At 35.4% G+C, this 19,682-nt stretch overlaps 1 protein-coding gene across 4 annotated transcripts in view; it reads left to right on the top strand.

The window, feature by feature from the left end:
• Positions 1-19,682, top strand: part of LOC5574257 — a 102,308-nt gene that overhangs the window by 54,339 nt on the left and 28,287 nt on the right. For all 4 annotated transcript variants that reach the window (XM_021840054.1, XM_021840063.1, XM_021840057.1 and 1 more), the window contains 2 exons: positions 12,149-13,196; positions 13,262-13,409. In XM_021840054.1, the coding sequence (XP_021695746.1) occupies positions 12,338-13,196; positions 13,262-13,409 (1,007 nt within the window). In that variant the 5' untranslated portion in view covers positions 12,149-12,337. The remainder of the gene's footprint in view (positions 1-12,148; positions 13,197-13,261; positions 13,410-19,682) is intronic.

Raw genomic sequence — 19,682 nt, 5'->3', positions numbered from 1 at the left:
AAGCTAAACTCCTAAACAAGGCCTTACTTTATGGAGGACAGAAGAAGGAAATAAAAATGCTTGAAATCGAAGAACATAATAAACTTTTTTTCCTTTTCCCAGAGCAAAATTGCATTGTATGCAAAGCCGGGATTGCACAATTTATCTTATTATTCAACCAAATATGTAGTCGTACCAGTAAACATGCAGCTATTCAGCAATACTATTATGGAAGTCGTCTGTTCGAATCCCGCTTGTCGAGGATTTTATCGAGTTGGTATTTTTCTCGACTTACGAGGGCATACAATATATTTGTTCTTGTTGATCGATATATGTATAAGTTCAAAAATAGTAAATTGTCAAAGAATGCTCTCATCTCAGTTAATAGCAGTAGAAGTGCTCATAAGGACACTACACGCTATGTCTGAACTAGCAGATTATTAAAATCGTATATACTTCGTATTTTTTCTTGCTCCATATTTTCATAATCAGAAAGTTTTGAAATATTCGGTGATTTTTTCCCATACATTGGTTAACAAAAGTGGAGTTCCATAGATGTTAGTATATAAAATAGCTTAGAAGTGGAAAAAAATCAAAATTTCACCGATACAATATTTTGAGACCTTCTGATTATGAAAATATAGACCAAATACTAATCTCTAGCTGGGCCCAGATAGCCGTAGCGGTAAACGCGCAGCTATTCAGCAAGACCAAGCTGAGGGTCGTGGGTTCGAATCCCACCGGTCGAGGATCTTTTTGGGTTGGAAATTTTCTCGACTTCCCAGGGCATAGAGTATCTTCGTACCTGCCACACGAAATACGCATGCAAAAATGGTCATTGGCATAGTAAGCTCTCAGTTAATAACTGTGGAAGTGCTATAAGAACACTAAGCTGAGAAGCAGGCTCTGTCCCAGTGGGGACGTAACGCCAGAAAGAAGAAGAACTAATCTCTAGCGAGAAAAGCCGATGTACATTCCATTTTTATAATCTCTTGGTTCAGACATAGCGTGCACTAATCTACGAAGCTTATTTTTTATGTCACATGTCAGGATCTGAGAACGACTCGCGAAGAGGAAAAATATCAACGTCATATGCAGCCTAGATTCCGCTGTCACGAACCGTCAAATGCAGCCCGTCGTTTTTATGGCTGAAAAAGTGAAAATTATTGTATTTAAAATAAACTATCATAAAAAAACCTCAGTCAGCGGAGCAGTTTTTTCCAAAGTTGCTGATAAATCTAAACACAAGACTAGTTATTTATAATGTCTGCTACGTTTACTGGCATGAAATTTCACTTAAAATGCCGTTTATGCTTCGGTGTGATGCCAACGCAAAAGTTTTTTGCTGAGATGGCCGTGTGAGAGCTTGAACGGCTTGTGCAAGATTGATGTAAACACTGAGTGGAATAAGGAAAAACTCAGCAATCGCAGAAAAAGAAGACCGTCTCCGCGAGTCTCGTCTCAGGTTAGGATGTAACGCCGGAAAGAAGAAGAAGAAGAGGCCTTTTCATGTGACAGCTCCGTGTATGCATTTGTTTATATCTGCCGAAGCGGTGCATACACGGGACTGTCATTTCCGAAGAAGAACTGTCAAACAGCGAAAGCGAATCAGCTGATTTGAAACGTCTTGTGAAAAGGCCTATTGACCAGAGTTTTCACTTAGGGCAGAATGGGTCAATAGGCCTTTTCAATTGACATGTTTGTTCATGTATCTGTTCAGGGGAAGATGGTTTTAAATGCCATCTTAAGCACAATCGAATTTTACAGAAATATAACAAAGTTTTACTAGAAAATAGTCACTTAAGACAGTAAGTACCATAAATATCATTATTTTCATTAAAATGTAAACTGGGAAATTTTACCCAATAACTGCACATGGGTCTGTCATCTCCATAGAAAAACTGTCAAAGTGATTCAAAGTCAGTTGATTTGAAATGTCTGGTGAAAAACGCATACATATTCACAAATTTTATAACGCTGGAGGGTGTAGATGTGCACTTGAACGATATTATTTCTCCATAAAAAGCGTTGGCCTCCAAAAATTCAGGTAGGATTCTTCCAGTAATACCTCATGTTATTACAGTGGATCTTCCTGGATCTTACTGGAAGTTTTTCAGGTATTTCTAGAGATTTATAGATTTTAATAAATCGTATAGGGGTTTTCCTTGTTACTATTTCATATATTTGTTCACGGAATCCAGGGAACTTTCTCAGAAGTTTTTTTCAGAAATCCCCGTATAGGGATTCCTCCAGGAATTATTCTAGTAATTTTATCCAAAAAATGCTACAACATTTTTGTACACTGATTCTTCTTTTATGAATTTGGTCAATAGTTTCATTGAGGATTCCTACAAAATCTCCCAAAAGATTGTATAATAAATTCTTCGGGATTTCATTCGGAAATCTTCCATTATTTCATCGATTTCTTTAGTTACTACAACGATTTACTCAAAGAAAGTTCTAGGACAAGGATTACCAAACTTTTAGAACCTGCGATCAGAGGCGCCAACTTCATGAAAATATTGGAGGGGCAAGTTAAAAAGGGAGTTTCTTGCGCAAATTTCGAAAATTAAGTTTTTAAGAGTTGTTAAGATCATTTCATTTTCAGATTCTTCATTCCGAACTGGCTCCAAACCCAAATTTACAAAAAAAAATACTTGAGTCAGGGAAGTATTTAGAAAAGTATTTGAATATTTTGTTTGTTTGAATTACAAATTTCATTGAATTTTAAGCCCCGGAAGTATTGTGGAAGTAACTTTTGGTAAAAGTCAGCTGTCTTTACGTTATTCGTCTTTCAATGAGCGAAATTTTATTGATTTTTAGCTATTTAGATGCGTGTAGAATCTTAAAAAAAGTTATGTATTCAGCCCAATTTTTGAGATTTTTATATTAAACTAGTGGTCCCGGCAAACTTCGTCTTGCCATCAAGTAGGCTGTTGATAAATGCTATGGATCGATCCATGCAAAAGGACAGTTCCGTCCATTCTCGTTTTCCGACTTTCCCGGTTAATATATTGGGATTTTTATACACACAAACACGTCGGAACCCTTGACGAACAAAACGGAGAAATAATCATTCAGATCCGTTGACCCGTTCGTAAGCCATTTCGTGACATACAAACACCATTCCATTTTTATTTATATAGATTTGATTGCTCTTATCTTAATGAACACATATTTCTATTTATGAACTTGTTTTTTTTTTAATTTCAACAGTATCTTTTCTTCGTTATAGTCATTGGCGTAGCTAGGATTATTTTCAGAAGGGGGCCTAGGGGGGGCCTATCATATACTTGTTTTATAAAAGTAATGTCGGATGCGATAATCACGATTTTCACAAATAAAACTCATAAAACTACGAATTAACAGATTTGTTTTGATCCTATTATTTGTTATTTTGTCTTATATCACGGCACATCAGTAATATTTGTGAATTTAAATGTTCGCTTCGAAAAAGATTCTTTTCTTTTGTAATTCAGTCGAAAATCCTTTAAAAATTCTAGCAAAAAAAACTCACAAGGGATGTTTTTTGTGATTCGTCCACAAACTTTTCAGGTATTGAATCATGTGCTTTGAAGAGATTCCTCTGAGAATTCCTACGACAATTTCTTCGTGCATTATTTTCGTACTTTTCAGTGTTCCTTTGCCAGTTTTCACTGAGTTCGTCCTGGGATTCCTACGAAAAATCATTCCCTGAACTTTCTGATCTCACCAGAAAATTTCTCGAAAAATCTCTATCGAATTGCTTAAAAAATCTCTTGAAGAATTCCACCAGAGAATGCATTAGAAATTCTTTCAATCATTTCTTCCTGGAAGGTCCTCTACGTACTTATTACATATAAATTCCAATTGTTAGTTTCAAGTATATTCCAGTAGTTCATTAATAGTATGTTTAGGATTTTCAGGAATTACTGAGGATTTCTCCAACAAATAGTACACAAAATTCTATGAGTCTCACCAAATGTTTTCCAGATCACCAAGCAAGGATTCATTCCACGAATTCTTTAAAGAGTTTTTTCAACTTTGCTTTTGAAGTCCTTCCCAAAGTTTCTCTACAGGATTGTTTGTAAAAATTGCAGTAAAAATTATCCAGATTTCCTCAAGAAAAATAATAACTCTTTCAGGTGTTACTGTAAAGATTCTTCGTAATATTCCGCAAGAATTTCACGAGCAATAAAAAAAAAAAATTGGGAAAATGTTATTCGTGAATTCTCAGAGAAGTTCACCGCAGATCTATCTGTATAAGGTACTGCTGGGCAAGTGGGAACGAAAAAAACGATAGTTCAAACAAATTGTTCAATAAAATTATCAAATGTCAATATCTTTCAAATCCAACAACACAATCACGTTTTGGCAACATATTTGCTGGTGTGTGCATGAAACTAATCGAATAATTTCGAAATTGTGAAAACCTTGGAAGAAAGTTTTAGAACGAGTCAATGGACGCAGTTACCTCGCTAAGCGGGGCAAGTGGGACACATCCAGTTTCATGCGTCAATCCACATCAGTAAGTCAACCATTACAATAATAGGATTGATAAGTCATAGATTTTTAATTTTAAGTACATATTTGATGTACATAAGGGATCAATCATAAAATACGTTACGTTTTAGGAAGAAACCCTTTATTTAATAGTATGTCACCTCACATTTAATATTAACTGAAAATTCCTCAATAAAAGCGTAAAGAGGAATTAAACATGTTCAAAATATATAATTTAAAAGTTGTTAATTAAAATGTAGCACATGAACAACCAATAATTGACGGAATTATAAATTTGTTTTGTTATTATTTATATGCATGGCAGAAAACCACCTTATGGGATGGAATTGTTTTCCATCATTACTTAATTTAGTAGAAATAACAAATAAAGTTCAAATAACATAGAAAAGTAATCGTTCTCATGATGCATTTCAAATTTCAGCTGTGTGTTTGTTCAATTTAGAAGTCTTATTTCAAAAATAAGAAATAAATTAAAAAATAAAGAATAATAACACTTTTCGTCTCCCTCTTATGCAATTACGTAATTTAAGGTTAATCTTTTTTGATAAAAATCATTTGTATGAATGTTTTAGTACTACTCTCTAGCAAAATGTATGAAACGTGTACGAAAAGTTTTGATTCTAGTTTTTGGTACAAATATATTTTGGGGTAAGATAGACCATCGAAAATTTCATATGCAATGAAAACAAAATACTGGTGTATCGTTAACAGCTTGTAATAATGCTAAAAAATATAGCTTACTGATGGGAATTCGATTTAAAACACATTTATTTTTTGCGAGTCAATGCAAGACGTGAAACATGTCACAATTTGTCATGCAAGTTGAAAATGGCGCTGAACTAACAACTGTTACATGAACCACATGGTAATAAAAATAACAATATGATTAGTACTAAATACATTCTTTGTCATTGTATTTTCAACTTTCTAGAAGAATACCCCCATGAAAAACTTTTCCTAGTTGAGCTATGACGAAACGCCCCACTTACCCCGGATTCTCACTTGCCCCGGGGTACCTTATTTTCACTTATGATATTTTTAGATTTCTCTACAATCAAGGAGCAACAACTCGCATTCCTTCGAAACTTTCTCGAAAATATATATTCTTATAAAGTTCCTACCGGAATACGTTCAACTTGTTCTTTCAAAAACTCTTCCACGAAAATACTTAAAAATTTCGCAAGTAATTTATTTAGGGATTTCTTTGAGAAGTATATTCTTGTTTCCCTAAGATTCTCCATAAAAAATTACCAGAGATTCATCTAAATATTTTTCAAAGATTTATTTTTTTCTTTAAAACGCACTTATGATTCTTTCGGGAATTTTTTGAAGAAATTTTTCACCAAATTTATTTAGATTTTACAATTTATTCATGAACTTCTCAAAAAATGTCTATAGAAGTTCCATGAAGTATTCTTCCAGATTCTGGAAATAACTCCAATTTCTTGCGAATGGTAACCATAAAAAACATTAAAAAATTATCCACTCTCCAATTTTGGTAAAAAAAAATTCCAGGAATATATCAATATTTTTAAGAGATTACCTTACAAATCCCTAAACAAATCATTCCATTCTAGAGAGACACATACAAAAAGGTTCGAAAGAACTTTATGGGTATTTTTTTCAAATAATTGCAGCTTAAATATAATTCGGAAAAAAATTTCTAAATTCCTGTCGTAACATTCAAGAATTAAACCGTAAAATTTCTGAAACTTGTTTACAGAAAAGCTTAAGTGGCCCTATTAGTATTTACTACAAACATTCTTCTTTTTTCTTCGTCTCTTATGATAAAATTTCTACTGAGAGTATTTGTAACTAAAATTTTAGGTATTTTTTTTGAAATCCGATGGTACTATGGTAAACATACTGATGAAGTGCTCATTTTTTTTCTTCCTTTAGAAATTCTAATAAAACTTTCCTTAAGGGTCTATGTGGGTGGGGGTGGGTCTGGATGATTCTAGAGGGGGTCAGGTCCCCCTGGCTCCCCCTGTTCCTACGCCAATGGTTATAGTAAACTTTCTGAAACATATTTAGTTCAAAATGTTCATCAATACTCTTTGCCAAAAGAAGCAAACTAAATGATAAACATAGAGTAAAGTAGGACAAAAGTACTAAGATTTCTAGCTCAGTTCAAAACAAAACTTATAAATGCCATGGTAGTTCGAATGCTATTCAAGTAAGAAACTTTCACTCCAAATATCATAAAAATCGATTGAGATTTGGAAAAGTTATGGCTAATTGTTGGTTTTCGACGTGAATATTGCAATTTTTGGTCAAACTTTCGTTGCATGGAACCAAATAAAGATAAAATCTTTTTCAATGTTCTATGAAAGGGCATTTCAAGGTCTATCATAAGGATGTTTTGATGTGTATTAGTTTTTGCATATATGCTTCGAAACAATTTTTGGCCCATAGTGGGGCAAAAGTTCGAATCAGCGGGGCAAAAGTTCGACCCATGTACCGTTTTGGTTAATATTACGGACACTTAAGGCCTCAGTGAAGTATAACTCATCAGAAAGCATATATAGGGGCCTTCCTTAGTCGAGCGGTTAGAGTCCGCGGCTACATAGCAAAGCCATGCTGAAGGTGTCTGGGTTCGAATCTCGGTCGGTCCAGGATCTTTTCGTAAAGGAAATTTCCTTGACTTCCCTGGGTATAGAGTATAATCGTACCTGCCACACGATATACGAATGCGAAAATGGCAACTTTGGCAAATAAAGCTCTCAGTTAATAACTGTGGAAGTGCTCATACTACGCTGAGTAGGCTCTGTCCCAGCGAGGACGTAAATGCCAAGAAGAAGAAGAAGAAAGCATATAAAATTAATCATTCTCTATGATTCCTTCGCCGTATCGAGCCTTCAAAACAATTATCTTTCGAAAGGCGGATGAAAATTTTGATTCCGCAACACGAATAATTTTAAATAAATAGAAATGTGTGAACATTTCAGGGTTCTTATTCCGGACGCTTCCTTACTTTTGCCTCATATTCCGGAAACTTTGATTCGAATTCCGGACAGCTCATGAAAATCATAGATAGAAAAGTCAAATCATTAATTGAGATCAGCAAACCACTAAAGAAGCGTTTAAGGCAAAATGTTAACTGAATCGAGCATCGAAAGTGAGAACTTTCGAACGGCAAAAATTGAAACATTTCGTGTGAAATGTTTCCCATACAAAGTACAGTGTCCGGAATTTGAAGCTGTCCGTAATTTGAATCAAAATGGTATAAACTCACGGATAAAAAATTAAAATTGCCTAAAATTCACATGTTTTTTTTTTCAAATTTAGCGAAGTTTGCCCGATCGTGCGAAAAATGTCACCAACATTTTACATTTTCACTTAGTTTTGTGAAAAACTGCTATTTTTGGGTATATTTCAATAAACCCTATTCTGGGTAAGTTTTTGATGAAAGTTTAGTGTGTATTTTTCGGCGAACTTAAGTTTACGGTTGGTTTAAAGTATGCCTATCATAAAAGTATAGATATTTTGTGTTTTAGCTAGCGAACTTTTGCCCCACACTAGATTTGAACTTGCCCCACCGGTGGGGCAAAAGTTCGTTTAAGACAAGAAATTTTAAAACTGTTATAACTTAAAATGGGTAAATATTTTGACGCAAGTTTGTGCAGCAAAATTATAGCCAATATGCTGAATATTCACTGTATGGTATTTATTTTGTTTCAACTGCTATTGTTTTTCTGGAATCTTCGATTATACCACTAAAGGTCGAACTTTTGCCCCACCTTACTGTAATACTGAATTTAAACTTGCCTTACCAAAAAAAAACCTTCAATGACGAACAGAATTTAACAATCAAAACTTTTCCTGTGATATTACTTTCTAAAAAAACTATTTTTTTTAATGAGCAAGGCAGGCCTTCGCAAGATTCATAGTTTAAACTTTTTACTTGAGCTAGACAAACTGTGTTAAACTTTTTCAAAATGTTGTACATTTCATCATTAGCGATAGAGTATATGCTTTCAAGAGAATTATTTCAATACATCAAATTGGTACGAAATGATACTTTTCACCCTTAACGTTTGCACCTGCGTCTGCGCCCCTTTTTTAGACTCAACAATCATGCCGTAGATTCCTAGGTATTGAACTCCTTAAAATAAAATTTTAAGCCATTGAATTGGATGACCTAAATACAATATCTACTATGATCCTATGTAGAAATCCGCCGAGAATTCAGCCAGAAGTCTTTGCCCAAGTACTACAAAATTCAAAGTGAGAATCTAAGAATGGTTTCAAGGAAAAATTCCATCAACAAATTGTCGAAAGCTTTTCCAGGAAACCGTTAAAAGTTCTCTCGCGAACGATCGCAATTTTGTTTTCAAGATTGAAAGAATTTCTCGGTTTTTTCCAAAGAATTTCCCTCTGATTCGGTAAGATCTTGCCAAGTATATCCTCTAGACTGGCCCAGCTCAGTATGGGAGAAAAATAAAGTTGTAGAATTCCACGGGGCACCCTCTAGAATTATTACTTAGGGTTAGAGGAAGACTTCCTGAAATTTTCAGCTCATTTGGTCGTTCCACGAGCTGGCGCATTTGGATTGAAGTTAATATGGGATTTGCAGCTCAAACATATGGGAAACAGTACATCATCTACTGTTTGGTTCAGGAAAATTGTTGATCGCGTTCAATTGAACCCAGAATGTCAAAAACACTACTTAATACCATAGCGAACAATATTGTAGAAGGTTGTATCATGATTAAAATTGATAAAGTTGGCCTTTTAACTCTCTGAAGTAGATGTGCAATACAGCTCTGTATTTCTTCAACATAGCATGATGGTTACCACTATCCGCATCATAGCCACCTATGACGCTGGGCGAGCTGCTGTGTAAGGCACATGCATATATGTGACTGTACGGGAGTTTTGATCTGAGCCTAACTTTCAACAACTGAAAGGGTAATGAAAATTAGCTTAAATCCAGATACAACCTTCTGCAATTATGTTCATTAGGGTATCAACTAGTGTATTTGTCATTCTGGGTCCAATTGAACACGATCAATTAGTATACAGAACAAAACCGTGACAAAGGGTCAAATTTCAATATATTTGAAAAGAATATCCCACACAAACTTTGAATTGAATGCGCTAGCTGGTGGCTCAACCAAATGTGCTGAAATTTTGAGAGACCTTTTTTCTTACCCTAAGGCACATATCTAGGGGGTGCCCCGTTGAGTTTTACAACTTTTTTGTTTTAGGGCCAGTCTAATATCCTCTGAAGACTGCTTTGAATATTAAATAATAATGCCAATATGATTAATAGGAGCCTTCATTGAGATTATTGTTCTATGCTTATTTTGTCTAAGGCTTTTGCAGAAGTTTAACGGTTTAATATAGCATAAACTAACTGTGTATGTCAATGGTTGCTAATCCGTGATTGATCGGAACAGGTGAGAATTGCACTTCGTTCCAAATGAATAAGGGATGGGACTTTCCGCTTACTCTTAAAATGTACAATTTAGCATCTTCTTCTAATGATCAATAATGGCAACGACCAAGTCCTTACAGTCAGTAGAATGGGAAGGAATGGGGAAGGAATTGTAGTGTAAATCATTGTTTCTTCTAAAGACCGAAAATACCTCTGCATATCCACAATCATTACGGGAAGGATGTTGAGTAAGGAAAATAAACCTTTGGTCAGTGATGCAATCCATCCATGGATAAGGAGAAAAAATACGTCTCTTACTTAAAACTAGTTTTGAATTTTTGTCTCGTGGTGAAAATATATTGATAGAAGATCAATCAATAACGTCGACATTCATAACGCTGTATTATTCAAAGGTTATTTTAGTAATGTCGACACTTGTTGTGGCGAACCATCCTAAGTTTGATAGAAAATTACATAAACGTTGCCACGATAAAAATGTGTTATCATAAGCATGAAACGAGCTCACCTAACACGAACACGATTGCCACACACTTTGAATATGTATGAATAAAAAACGCTTAATTTTACTACTAGCATCTACTGATAAGCGAAATCCACATAGTTTACTACACTTGTGGTATGAATTATCGATTAATCTCTACATAGTATAATTGATATATACCGTTTTGACTCATAATCCGAACACTTAAGGCCAACAAGGACTTCAAATGCATCTGATTGGTATAAATTGACTGATATTTGTGTAAATTTTAATTTCTTCGCAAAGTCTAACGGTTAGCTGTTGGTTATACCAATAATAATGTTGATTTTATTAGTTTTAGTATTGTTTTACGTAAAAGTATGGAACAACATTTTGATTCAAATGCCGAACACTGTGTTCATTCTGTTTCATATTCCGAACACCTTGATTCAAATTCCGAACAGCACGAATAAATCGTATTCAAATGAATAATTTGGCAAATAAATAAATATGAGCTTGTTTTACTGGTCTCAAACTAGAGCATCATCATTACTCCCACGGTATAAATTATATTGGAGACGTTGAAATTGAATTGCAATAGACTGCCATTTCCTTGTTGTTTGGTGACATATTTCAACGAAACATTTCAACCAAATCGCCATACAAAAACCAAGTGTTCGGAATATGAGTCTGTTCGGAATTTGAGACAAAACGGTAACTCTTTTCCCCTCCATCAGGTTGAATTGTTCTCTCCAACTTTTTTTTTATGGTTTGAATAATATGTTTTTACTTTGAGATAATGAATTTGTATTTACATTACAGTACTAAGGTTTCTGAAACATTTTTCGTAATATCTCCATAGTAATTTCTGTATAGACCGATTTTGCTAAAAATGTTAAATAACACAATTTTTATTATTTTTTCCGTCTGCGGTGACATATCGGACGGAAAATATTCCTGCTGCCTCATAAACAGATTCCTAAATAGGCATGTAACACGATACATAATTATGTGAGCTGGTTGAATACTGCCTATACCTACCCATATACTCATACAACAACCGACGATTTTAGCAAAAAAGCTGCCAACTTTTTTCTAGGTCAATCAATGCACTTTACCTCTAACTATCACCCCCCATATCTACATTCATACTTACACTCAAGGACGGACACATGTTCGTTATATTCGTTCGTTAGCATCGAACGGTAGACAGCCGATAGAAGCGCTCTTGTCTGTTGTGAATGAAACAACTACTCTCAATGAAAATAATTCGCAACAGCAAAGCATCGACAAAGCAGAGAAAATGCACATAATCGACGAAACCATTATTTCGGGTTAACCTGAGCGACAATGTCTGTGATTTATTGTCCCGAGAGGTACCTACCAACGAGCGTTTGGGTAAAATCGGTTTGATAGAGAGAGAGAGAGAGGGAGTGAGAAGAAGTAATTGCGACATGAGGTCACATTTCATTTGGAACTTAATTATTTCGACGAAACATAACCACCGTGTACCATTTTGCATAAATGGAACAACCAATTCAGGGACGTAGCTAGGATTTGCATTGGAGGTGTCTCTGAGGGGGGCCTTCCTTAGCCAAATGGTTAGAGTCCGCGACTGTGTGGAGGAGTCTGAGTTCGATTCCTGGTCGGTCCAGGACCTTTTCGTAATGGAAATTTCCTTGAATTTCCTGGGCATAGCGTATAATCGTACCTGCAATTTGAAAGATAATTAAGTGCATATTTAATTACTAGCAAAAATAACCCATTATCATTTGATTAATCGTTCATTCTGTTTTTCTTTACAGATTGGCGTTTCAACGGCTATAATGAGTAATTAGTCAGAATTCAAACGGCATTCACCGTTACGATGGCTTGCTTCACGGTACCTCCTAGACTGAAATTGAACGCAAATGTTTGTAACTTTTAATCGATAAGCGCCTTGCTATCACAAACGTAACCAATCCCGGATAAAGCGTGCGAGCTTAGGTAACAAAATGCGCTCCATTCGTAAATCAATCGCCGAGTCGGATGACGATGCCACGCGTTCCTCATCGGGTGGTGGATCCAGTGCCACCGCCCAGCGCCACATTGACTTGAGTTTACTGCGGAAACCGATCCTCACCGCAGTCACCGGATTCGTGGAAGCATTCAAAGCGTACGAAGCCGGCACCGAGGAAATCCGGAAGCTCCTGACCAGCGAATGCGACGTCCTGTACGAATGTCGTGTCTGTCGGAACATTTTCCGCAGCTTGACCAACTTCATATCGCACAAGCGGGTCTACTGCCGGAAGCTGTTCAATGCGGCCCAGCACTTCCACTTCCAAAATGATGGCTTCCTGGATCAGGACATTGCGACGATCCTGCAAGCCGAGCAGGCCAGCCAGAACAAAGCGAAGAAGGCCCATGCCGACATCCTGAACAAAGACCTGTCCAGTATCATTGAGCGGCTGCGGCGGAAGCAACACAAGCTCAGCACCGAACTGAGCATGACTGATTATTACGATAAGGTTAACCATAAGCTAACACAGGACGATCTGAGCCGGCAGCAGCACCTGCTGCAGCTGGATCGGGTCCCAACAACGGAGGCAGCTGTTTTCCAAACCGTTCGGCTGGGGGTTGTGGATTGCATGCGGACACAGGTGGGTGAACTGGAGAACCTGAACAACAATAACAACAACACGGTGCTAGGACCGGACGGTAAGGTGCTCGAGCCGCGGTCTCGTCCCCAATCTACGCTTCCCGTTATCAGGGGACCATCGGAGCAGTACTTCAAGCCCATCGAACTGGAGAAGGATGGCAAGGTGCCGGAGGATGGCAGTAGTGAGCCATCCGCAGGTCACAGTTGCCTAGAGTGTGAGTGTGATGTGATTCCGTGTGTGCAAAACAGGGTTTTTACTAGTTTTGATTTTCATCGTTAGGTAATCTTCGGTTCGATACGGAGAAGACGCTAAAGTTGCACACCGACATGAAGCACACGCCGTCGACCTACGTGTATACCTGCCCTTCGTGCCCGAGAACGTTCATGCAACCGGGGGCGGTTATTCGGCATCTCTGCAATGATCACAAGTAAGTAATGAGTGACAGCAATGTGTTGGTCTATGGATAGATATTTTTATTTGAGAGATCTGCAGCCCGAGGCTGGCTCGCCTCTTTGAAAACACTTGTTCTATACGAAATGGAATGGGAGATTTATCTGTAGATTTCTTAGGGTAGAAGCTTCGATTTTGGACGTCGCTAATTATTGTAGCCATAGTAGAATCTACACCGTTTTACACAGGAAATTAGTATAAAAAACTTCTTGTTTAGTAGAACAACATTCAGTTAGTCGTCCAAATTGATAAACAAGAGGTTTTACAGTATTGGACAAAACATTTGTAACTTTTTTTTTCATACAAAATGACCAATTTCGGTAAGCTGATTCTCAGTTATTTATGGACCGATTCGAATGAAACTTTCACAGAACATCAGATATAACTTGAATTTCAACATATATTTTTGAATAATTTTTCCAATCACGAGTTTATAAGTAATAACGATTTAACTAAAGTGTAATTTTCGACGAAAAATTCAAAACTTTTATCTCAAAATCTGATAACCTTACAAAAAACTGTCTTCAGCAAACTTGTTCAACTCGTTAAAATCTACAACATTGCTAAAGATACCATGAAGCTATTCCTTCAATATGTTTAGTTATGTCATTTATAAAAAATCTTCAAAAAATTCACTTCAGTCAAATCGTCACTGCTTTTGAACTTGCGATTGGAAAAATCACTCAATATATGTTAAAATTCAAGTTATGTCTGATGTTCTGCCAAAATTTCATGGCGGTTCATAAATAACTGAGATAGAGCTTACCAAAGTTGGGCATTTTGTATGGAAAATCGAAAAAGTTGCAAATGTTTTGTCTAATACTGTAAATTGACCAACGCGATTTTCAATGCGAAATTGAGGGTTATGCTCAGTTTCGATATCTTCCATACACATGTACATGTAGAGCTCTTCGTATATTACTATTTTTTTTAATTGTGCTGTTAGATTGGACAAAACCGGTGCTTCTACTCTATATCTAAATAAATAATCGTAATGAAATGTAAAATATTGAAAACATTTATTGATAGAAGTAGTTGAGCTGCGCTGAAAATTTTATAGATTGAAAAAAAAACTCATTTTTTGATTGTTTTTAACATAAGGTACCGTGGGGCAAGTGGGTAATGGAATTCGCATAGTTGAGATTCTTTAAATTCTAGAGTCTTTGAATTGAAACAAATGAGGTCTTGTATATTTTTTAGCTTGACTCCCACCAAATATAAGCAGTATGCTGAAATAAATTTTTATGTAAAATTAAAGATAACAATACAGAAAAAGTTTTTAAAAAATGTCTCCTTACTTTTCACTTGCCCCACTTATGGGTTTATCGTTTTGAACAATAAACTCAAAAACTAACAGTTATATTCACGATTTCTATTATCTTTGACATTTGTTTAGGCGTCACAATGAACAATAACATAAGTAACATGCAAACAAAGAAAATTTTGTTATATTTCTTCTGTTCAGTTATGTTTGTTGAATGATTCGACAACATTATAACTGCAACATTTTCAATGTTAGTTCTTACATTATGGTACAGCAATTGCATTTCTGCTTTGTAGAATTTCCACCGCTCGATATTTGTTTTTAATAAAGTCGGATAACTTTTCGGGAGAAATCAAACGGAATCCTTTAATTAAGTATTTGGAATCTTTTTTATGTGGAAAAGCCTATATCCCATTTTTACGTTTTGAAATAGCTTTACATAGACATTTTTCGAGATTTCCGTGCGTTATCTTATATTGGAACTTTTCAATCAACGTCTTCCATTTAATCGGCTGTCCGAAGTAGACATATTTACATCGTAATGTCTGGCAACCTCTTTTAGAGAAGTTTCATGATTTCTAATAGCTTTTAACGCTTTGAGTAGTGTTTCTTGAATTACAAGCACGTTCTGTTCTTCTATGATAAATGTGAACCATGTTTACTTATAGCTACCTTCAGAGAAAACACAAATTCAATCTGTAATGAGAAACTTTTCACTTGCCCCACGTGATTAGAAAATTGGCGGTAGGGTAGAAGCACCGGTTTTGGCCATACGCCAATTGTAGCCATAGTGAATCATACACCGTTTTACATAGCCAATTAGTATAAAACCTTTCGTATTGAGTAGATCACATTCCCATGATAGAACTACATTAATTTATACGTCCAAATTGATTGAAAGCATAAGGAAAACAATTCATTTTCTTTATAATTTTAACTACCATACACCTAATTTGGCCAGGGTACTCTTAATTTGGCCACTCTCATGAGAAATCAATGCGATTGGCCAATTTAGGAACCGAAGGTAAATCTCTGGCCAAAACTGGTACTGGTGACCTATATTAACCAACAAGATTTTCAAAGTGAAAAAGTGGTTTTGGCTCAGTTTCGATATTTTACATAGATAATATGGATTGAAAGCTTGCATTTGACGTATTTGTAGTATAAATGCGGCTTCCCATGTAATTTTATTGACATTTTAGGCTGGCCAAAACCGGTGCTTTTACCCTATTTAAATTTAGTTATTTTTAGGTCTACGTCGAATTAATTATAAAACTTTTTTTATTGCAGTTTGAAACTGTCAGACGGGACAACTTAGAAGTGTTACAGAAAATTATTTTCCGAAACTTTTTTCCACTGAAATTATTAAAATAAGATTGCACGCCGCCAACTTGTTACGGAGTGATAGTTGACAGGTTAACAATCTTTCACTCTAGTATGCAATAATGGCTGAAAAATCTCAGGAATCTCTTACCTATCGTAATGTTCTGAATGGCTTTACGCATTAATTTAATACGGTAATTCACATATTCTTAAAAATATATTAACTATTTTCACTTACCCCATTTACCCACTTGTCCCGCGGTACCTTACCTACTTTTCATTAGAGTTGTAGGTATTCTCATCAACTTCTTCACAGATATTTTTCACCTGAGAGTGTCTGTTGAAACGACCTGTATTCTTTTTGGAGAAATTTCCGGAAAATATTATTTTGCAGAATTATAAGAAAATTCTTAGCAGAATTTTGAACAAAAGTCGTTACCAAAGAACTGTGTCAGGTGCTCTGGAGTGGCCAAATCTATTGATATTTAATTTATTTTTCCTTTATTGATATGTTCTTTCGAATTCAAGAAGATTGAGACGTCGCACGGTATGTTTTGGACATGAAACGGAAATGTCTCCAAACTGGCCTTGGTGGAACCGGCTACGATGTTCCGGGACGGTCCACTTATAAAAATTATGTTGAAATGATAACAATCGATCATTATCAAACGTTTTACATAAAAACTTCAGTGTTGTAACTGCAATGAATAAAAAAATAATCACATTTCCCAAATTTTGTACCCTCGTGACCCCAGCACAACCTACGATACGATACACTACGATATCTATCTGAGAAAAATATAAAGATGATCAGAATACAGTCCTTTATTTGTGTTACACGGTGCGGAAATCTGTAATGGGACTGATATGCGGTTACTTTTCACTATGGGACAATCTGACTTGCTGTTTTTTTTAACTTTTCCGATGGCGTCTTCGACAAAGTTGTTCAGTAGCTCAAGCGCTAACTTTGTAAAAGCCATGAGATTCAAAATTTTGCCACCAGGTGGTGCTAATAAGCTTGAAGCTTTTGTTTTGCGGATATCTCAGGATCCTGACCACTTACAAAGATGGCGTCTTCTGTGAAGTTGTTTTCTCTTAATAATGATAGCCCATGAGCTACTGAACGACTTTGCCGAAGACGTCGTCATGTGGTCAGGATTCTGAGATAACCGCAAAACAAAAATTCAATGCTCACTAGCGCCGCCTGGTGGCAAAATCTCAAATCTCTTGGCTGGGAATAATGATAGTCTTTGAGCTACTGAAAAACTCCGGCGAAGACGCCATCTTTCTAAGTGGTCGGGATCCTAAGATATCCGCAAAACAAAAGTTTCATGCACACTAGCACTGCCTGGTGGTGGAATTTTACTTGAGCAGTGTTGCCAGCTAGGACAAAGCTTTGAAACCTTAATGAAAAACTGGATTACAGTTGAAGAGAATTGCTATGTTGCCAAACACTCTATTATTCTATTCCGCTCAAATTTTATGGCTTTGATCTTTTCTTTTTTATTGGTATTTGCATATCACACCCTCACATAATTGGCTCTTTTGATAGCAGTGTTGCCAAAATATGACAACTTGAACGGCCATTTTGGAAAGTTCTCAACCCATGCTTCAACTTTGCCGAATATCTCGGGTTAATATTTCCACATCTAGACGTTGCATTTTTTTTGCGGTAATACTCAGGGGAAATAATTCGAACCAGTAAAACATGGTAGAATATGTCCTTTTTAAAACACAAAATCTCTCCAATCATCAAAATTTTCGGCTGTGCCGCTATTACAACGCTACTTGAGATATTCAATCATTTAATTTTCAGTTATTTTTATTTATTCCGAATACAACTTGTCTAAACAAAGAAGCAGGGCTTAGGATTGCCAAAATGGTAAATGCAAGTGAGATTCCCGGTTCCAGTTGGGTATCTTTCATGAGCATATGAAAGAATAATTTTCTAGGAAAAGATTAAAGGTTACAACAGGTACGAAAAAAGTATATATTCAGGTTAGCAGGTCCCATTTTAAAGGATTGGTTACTATTTCAATGCATGTCTCTAAAAAGTATCTTCTTTTGGTTAAGGTTTCTAACGAAATTTTAATTAGTATGGTTTCTAAAGTCACCTTTTCCGCCTTAACCCTTCCCTTTCCCATGGTAGCTTCAGAGATCCATTAATTTTCGACGAATTTGAGACAAACCGAACCAGATGAATACTATACTTATCAGATTAATCCAAAAGTCAACTAACTGTTTAAATAGTAAAACTTATGATAAACAATCAATTTACTATAGTAAAACAACCAAAACATTGAATTGATTTTGAAAAAATAAATCATTTGTTTGTTTAATTACTTTTTATAAAACGCTTGTTCATAAAGAAATTGTCGATCAAAGTCGTGGGAAAGAGAGAGTTAATAGGCTTGCAGTGAATTCTGATGCAACATTCTAGAGGCTCCAGAAAAACCTTCAGAGAATATTACGTAACTATTTCTTCAGAGATTCCTTCTGGAATACTTTCAAGAACTCCACCAGGAATGACAACAGCAATGTTTCAATGGAGGCTCAGAGGAATTTCTTCAGAATTTGTTCCAAAACATTTTAAAACACTTTTACGCTACTGGAGTTAATATTTACAGATATTACTCCGATGAAAAAATCTCAGTATTTCTCTCGCATATTTTTCCACTGAGTCTTTCGTCGATTTCTTCAAGTATTACTTCTAGGATTCTTCCCACAGGTCCTACAGAAGTTCTTCTTCAAAGGTTTATTCCAGATCTTTTTAAAGAAATCAATATTTTACAAGAAACCCTACAATAATACCTTTTTTCATTTGATCCAGGCATTTTTATAAGGATTCTTTCAAAAACCATCCATAATGACTCTTCGGAATTGCTCAAAACTTCCATTTTTATTTCATTTGGCATTATTCGATGAAATATATTATATTTTTTTCCAATGATTCCTCTATAAATTGCAGCATATCATCAAAATATTAGTGCTGCGATTCAAAAACTTTACTAATAATTTTTCAAATACAATTTACAAATCACCATGGATTCTTAAAAATTTCATTCAAGGTTCCACACCAGTTAATGCTACAGAAATTATTACAGTTATTGCTGGATTATGTCCGAAAAAAATCTTCAAAAAGACAATATTCAGACCTTAGATTTTTTTTATTTATTATCTTAGCAATTTATCAAGAAAACCTAGGAAATTCATCATAATAACTCACACAACTTTCATCAAAAATTACACTAGGATATTCTTTAGAAATTCCTCGTGATTTTTTTTACATTTTCCTGTAGAGAATTCAGGATCATTAATTGGAATTTTTTTGAAGACTTCCTTGGGATTTTTGTTTAATTGTAGTAAGTCCTAGAGAAATCAATTGAAGAATCAATGTATAAATTTCCAGAGAACTCCAGAATATTTGAAACGATCTTTTTTAGCAATTTCTGATGGAATCATCGAAGAAATCTCTTAGCCAAAACTGTAGAAAACCATCCGTGATAGATGTAGGAGTGTGGTTTTTATTGAATTAGCGTGGTTTCATTTTTGAGGGGTATCTATAATATTTTTCGAAGAATGACAAAAAATAGTTCGTAAAAATCACAAAAAAAACTCCTGAAGAAGTTTTCGGAGTAATATGTGAAACAAATTGACAGTAAT

Source organism: Aedes aegypti, chromosome 1 (genome assembly GCF_002204515.2).
Source record: "Aedes aegypti strain LVP_AGWG chromosome 1, AaegL5.0 Primary Assembly, whole genome shotgun sequence".
NCBI classification, from domain to species: Eukaryota; Metazoa; Arthropoda; class Insecta; order Diptera; family Culicidae; genus Aedes; species Aedes aegypti.
This window is presented reverse-complemented; position numbering and strand designations above follow the sequence as displayed.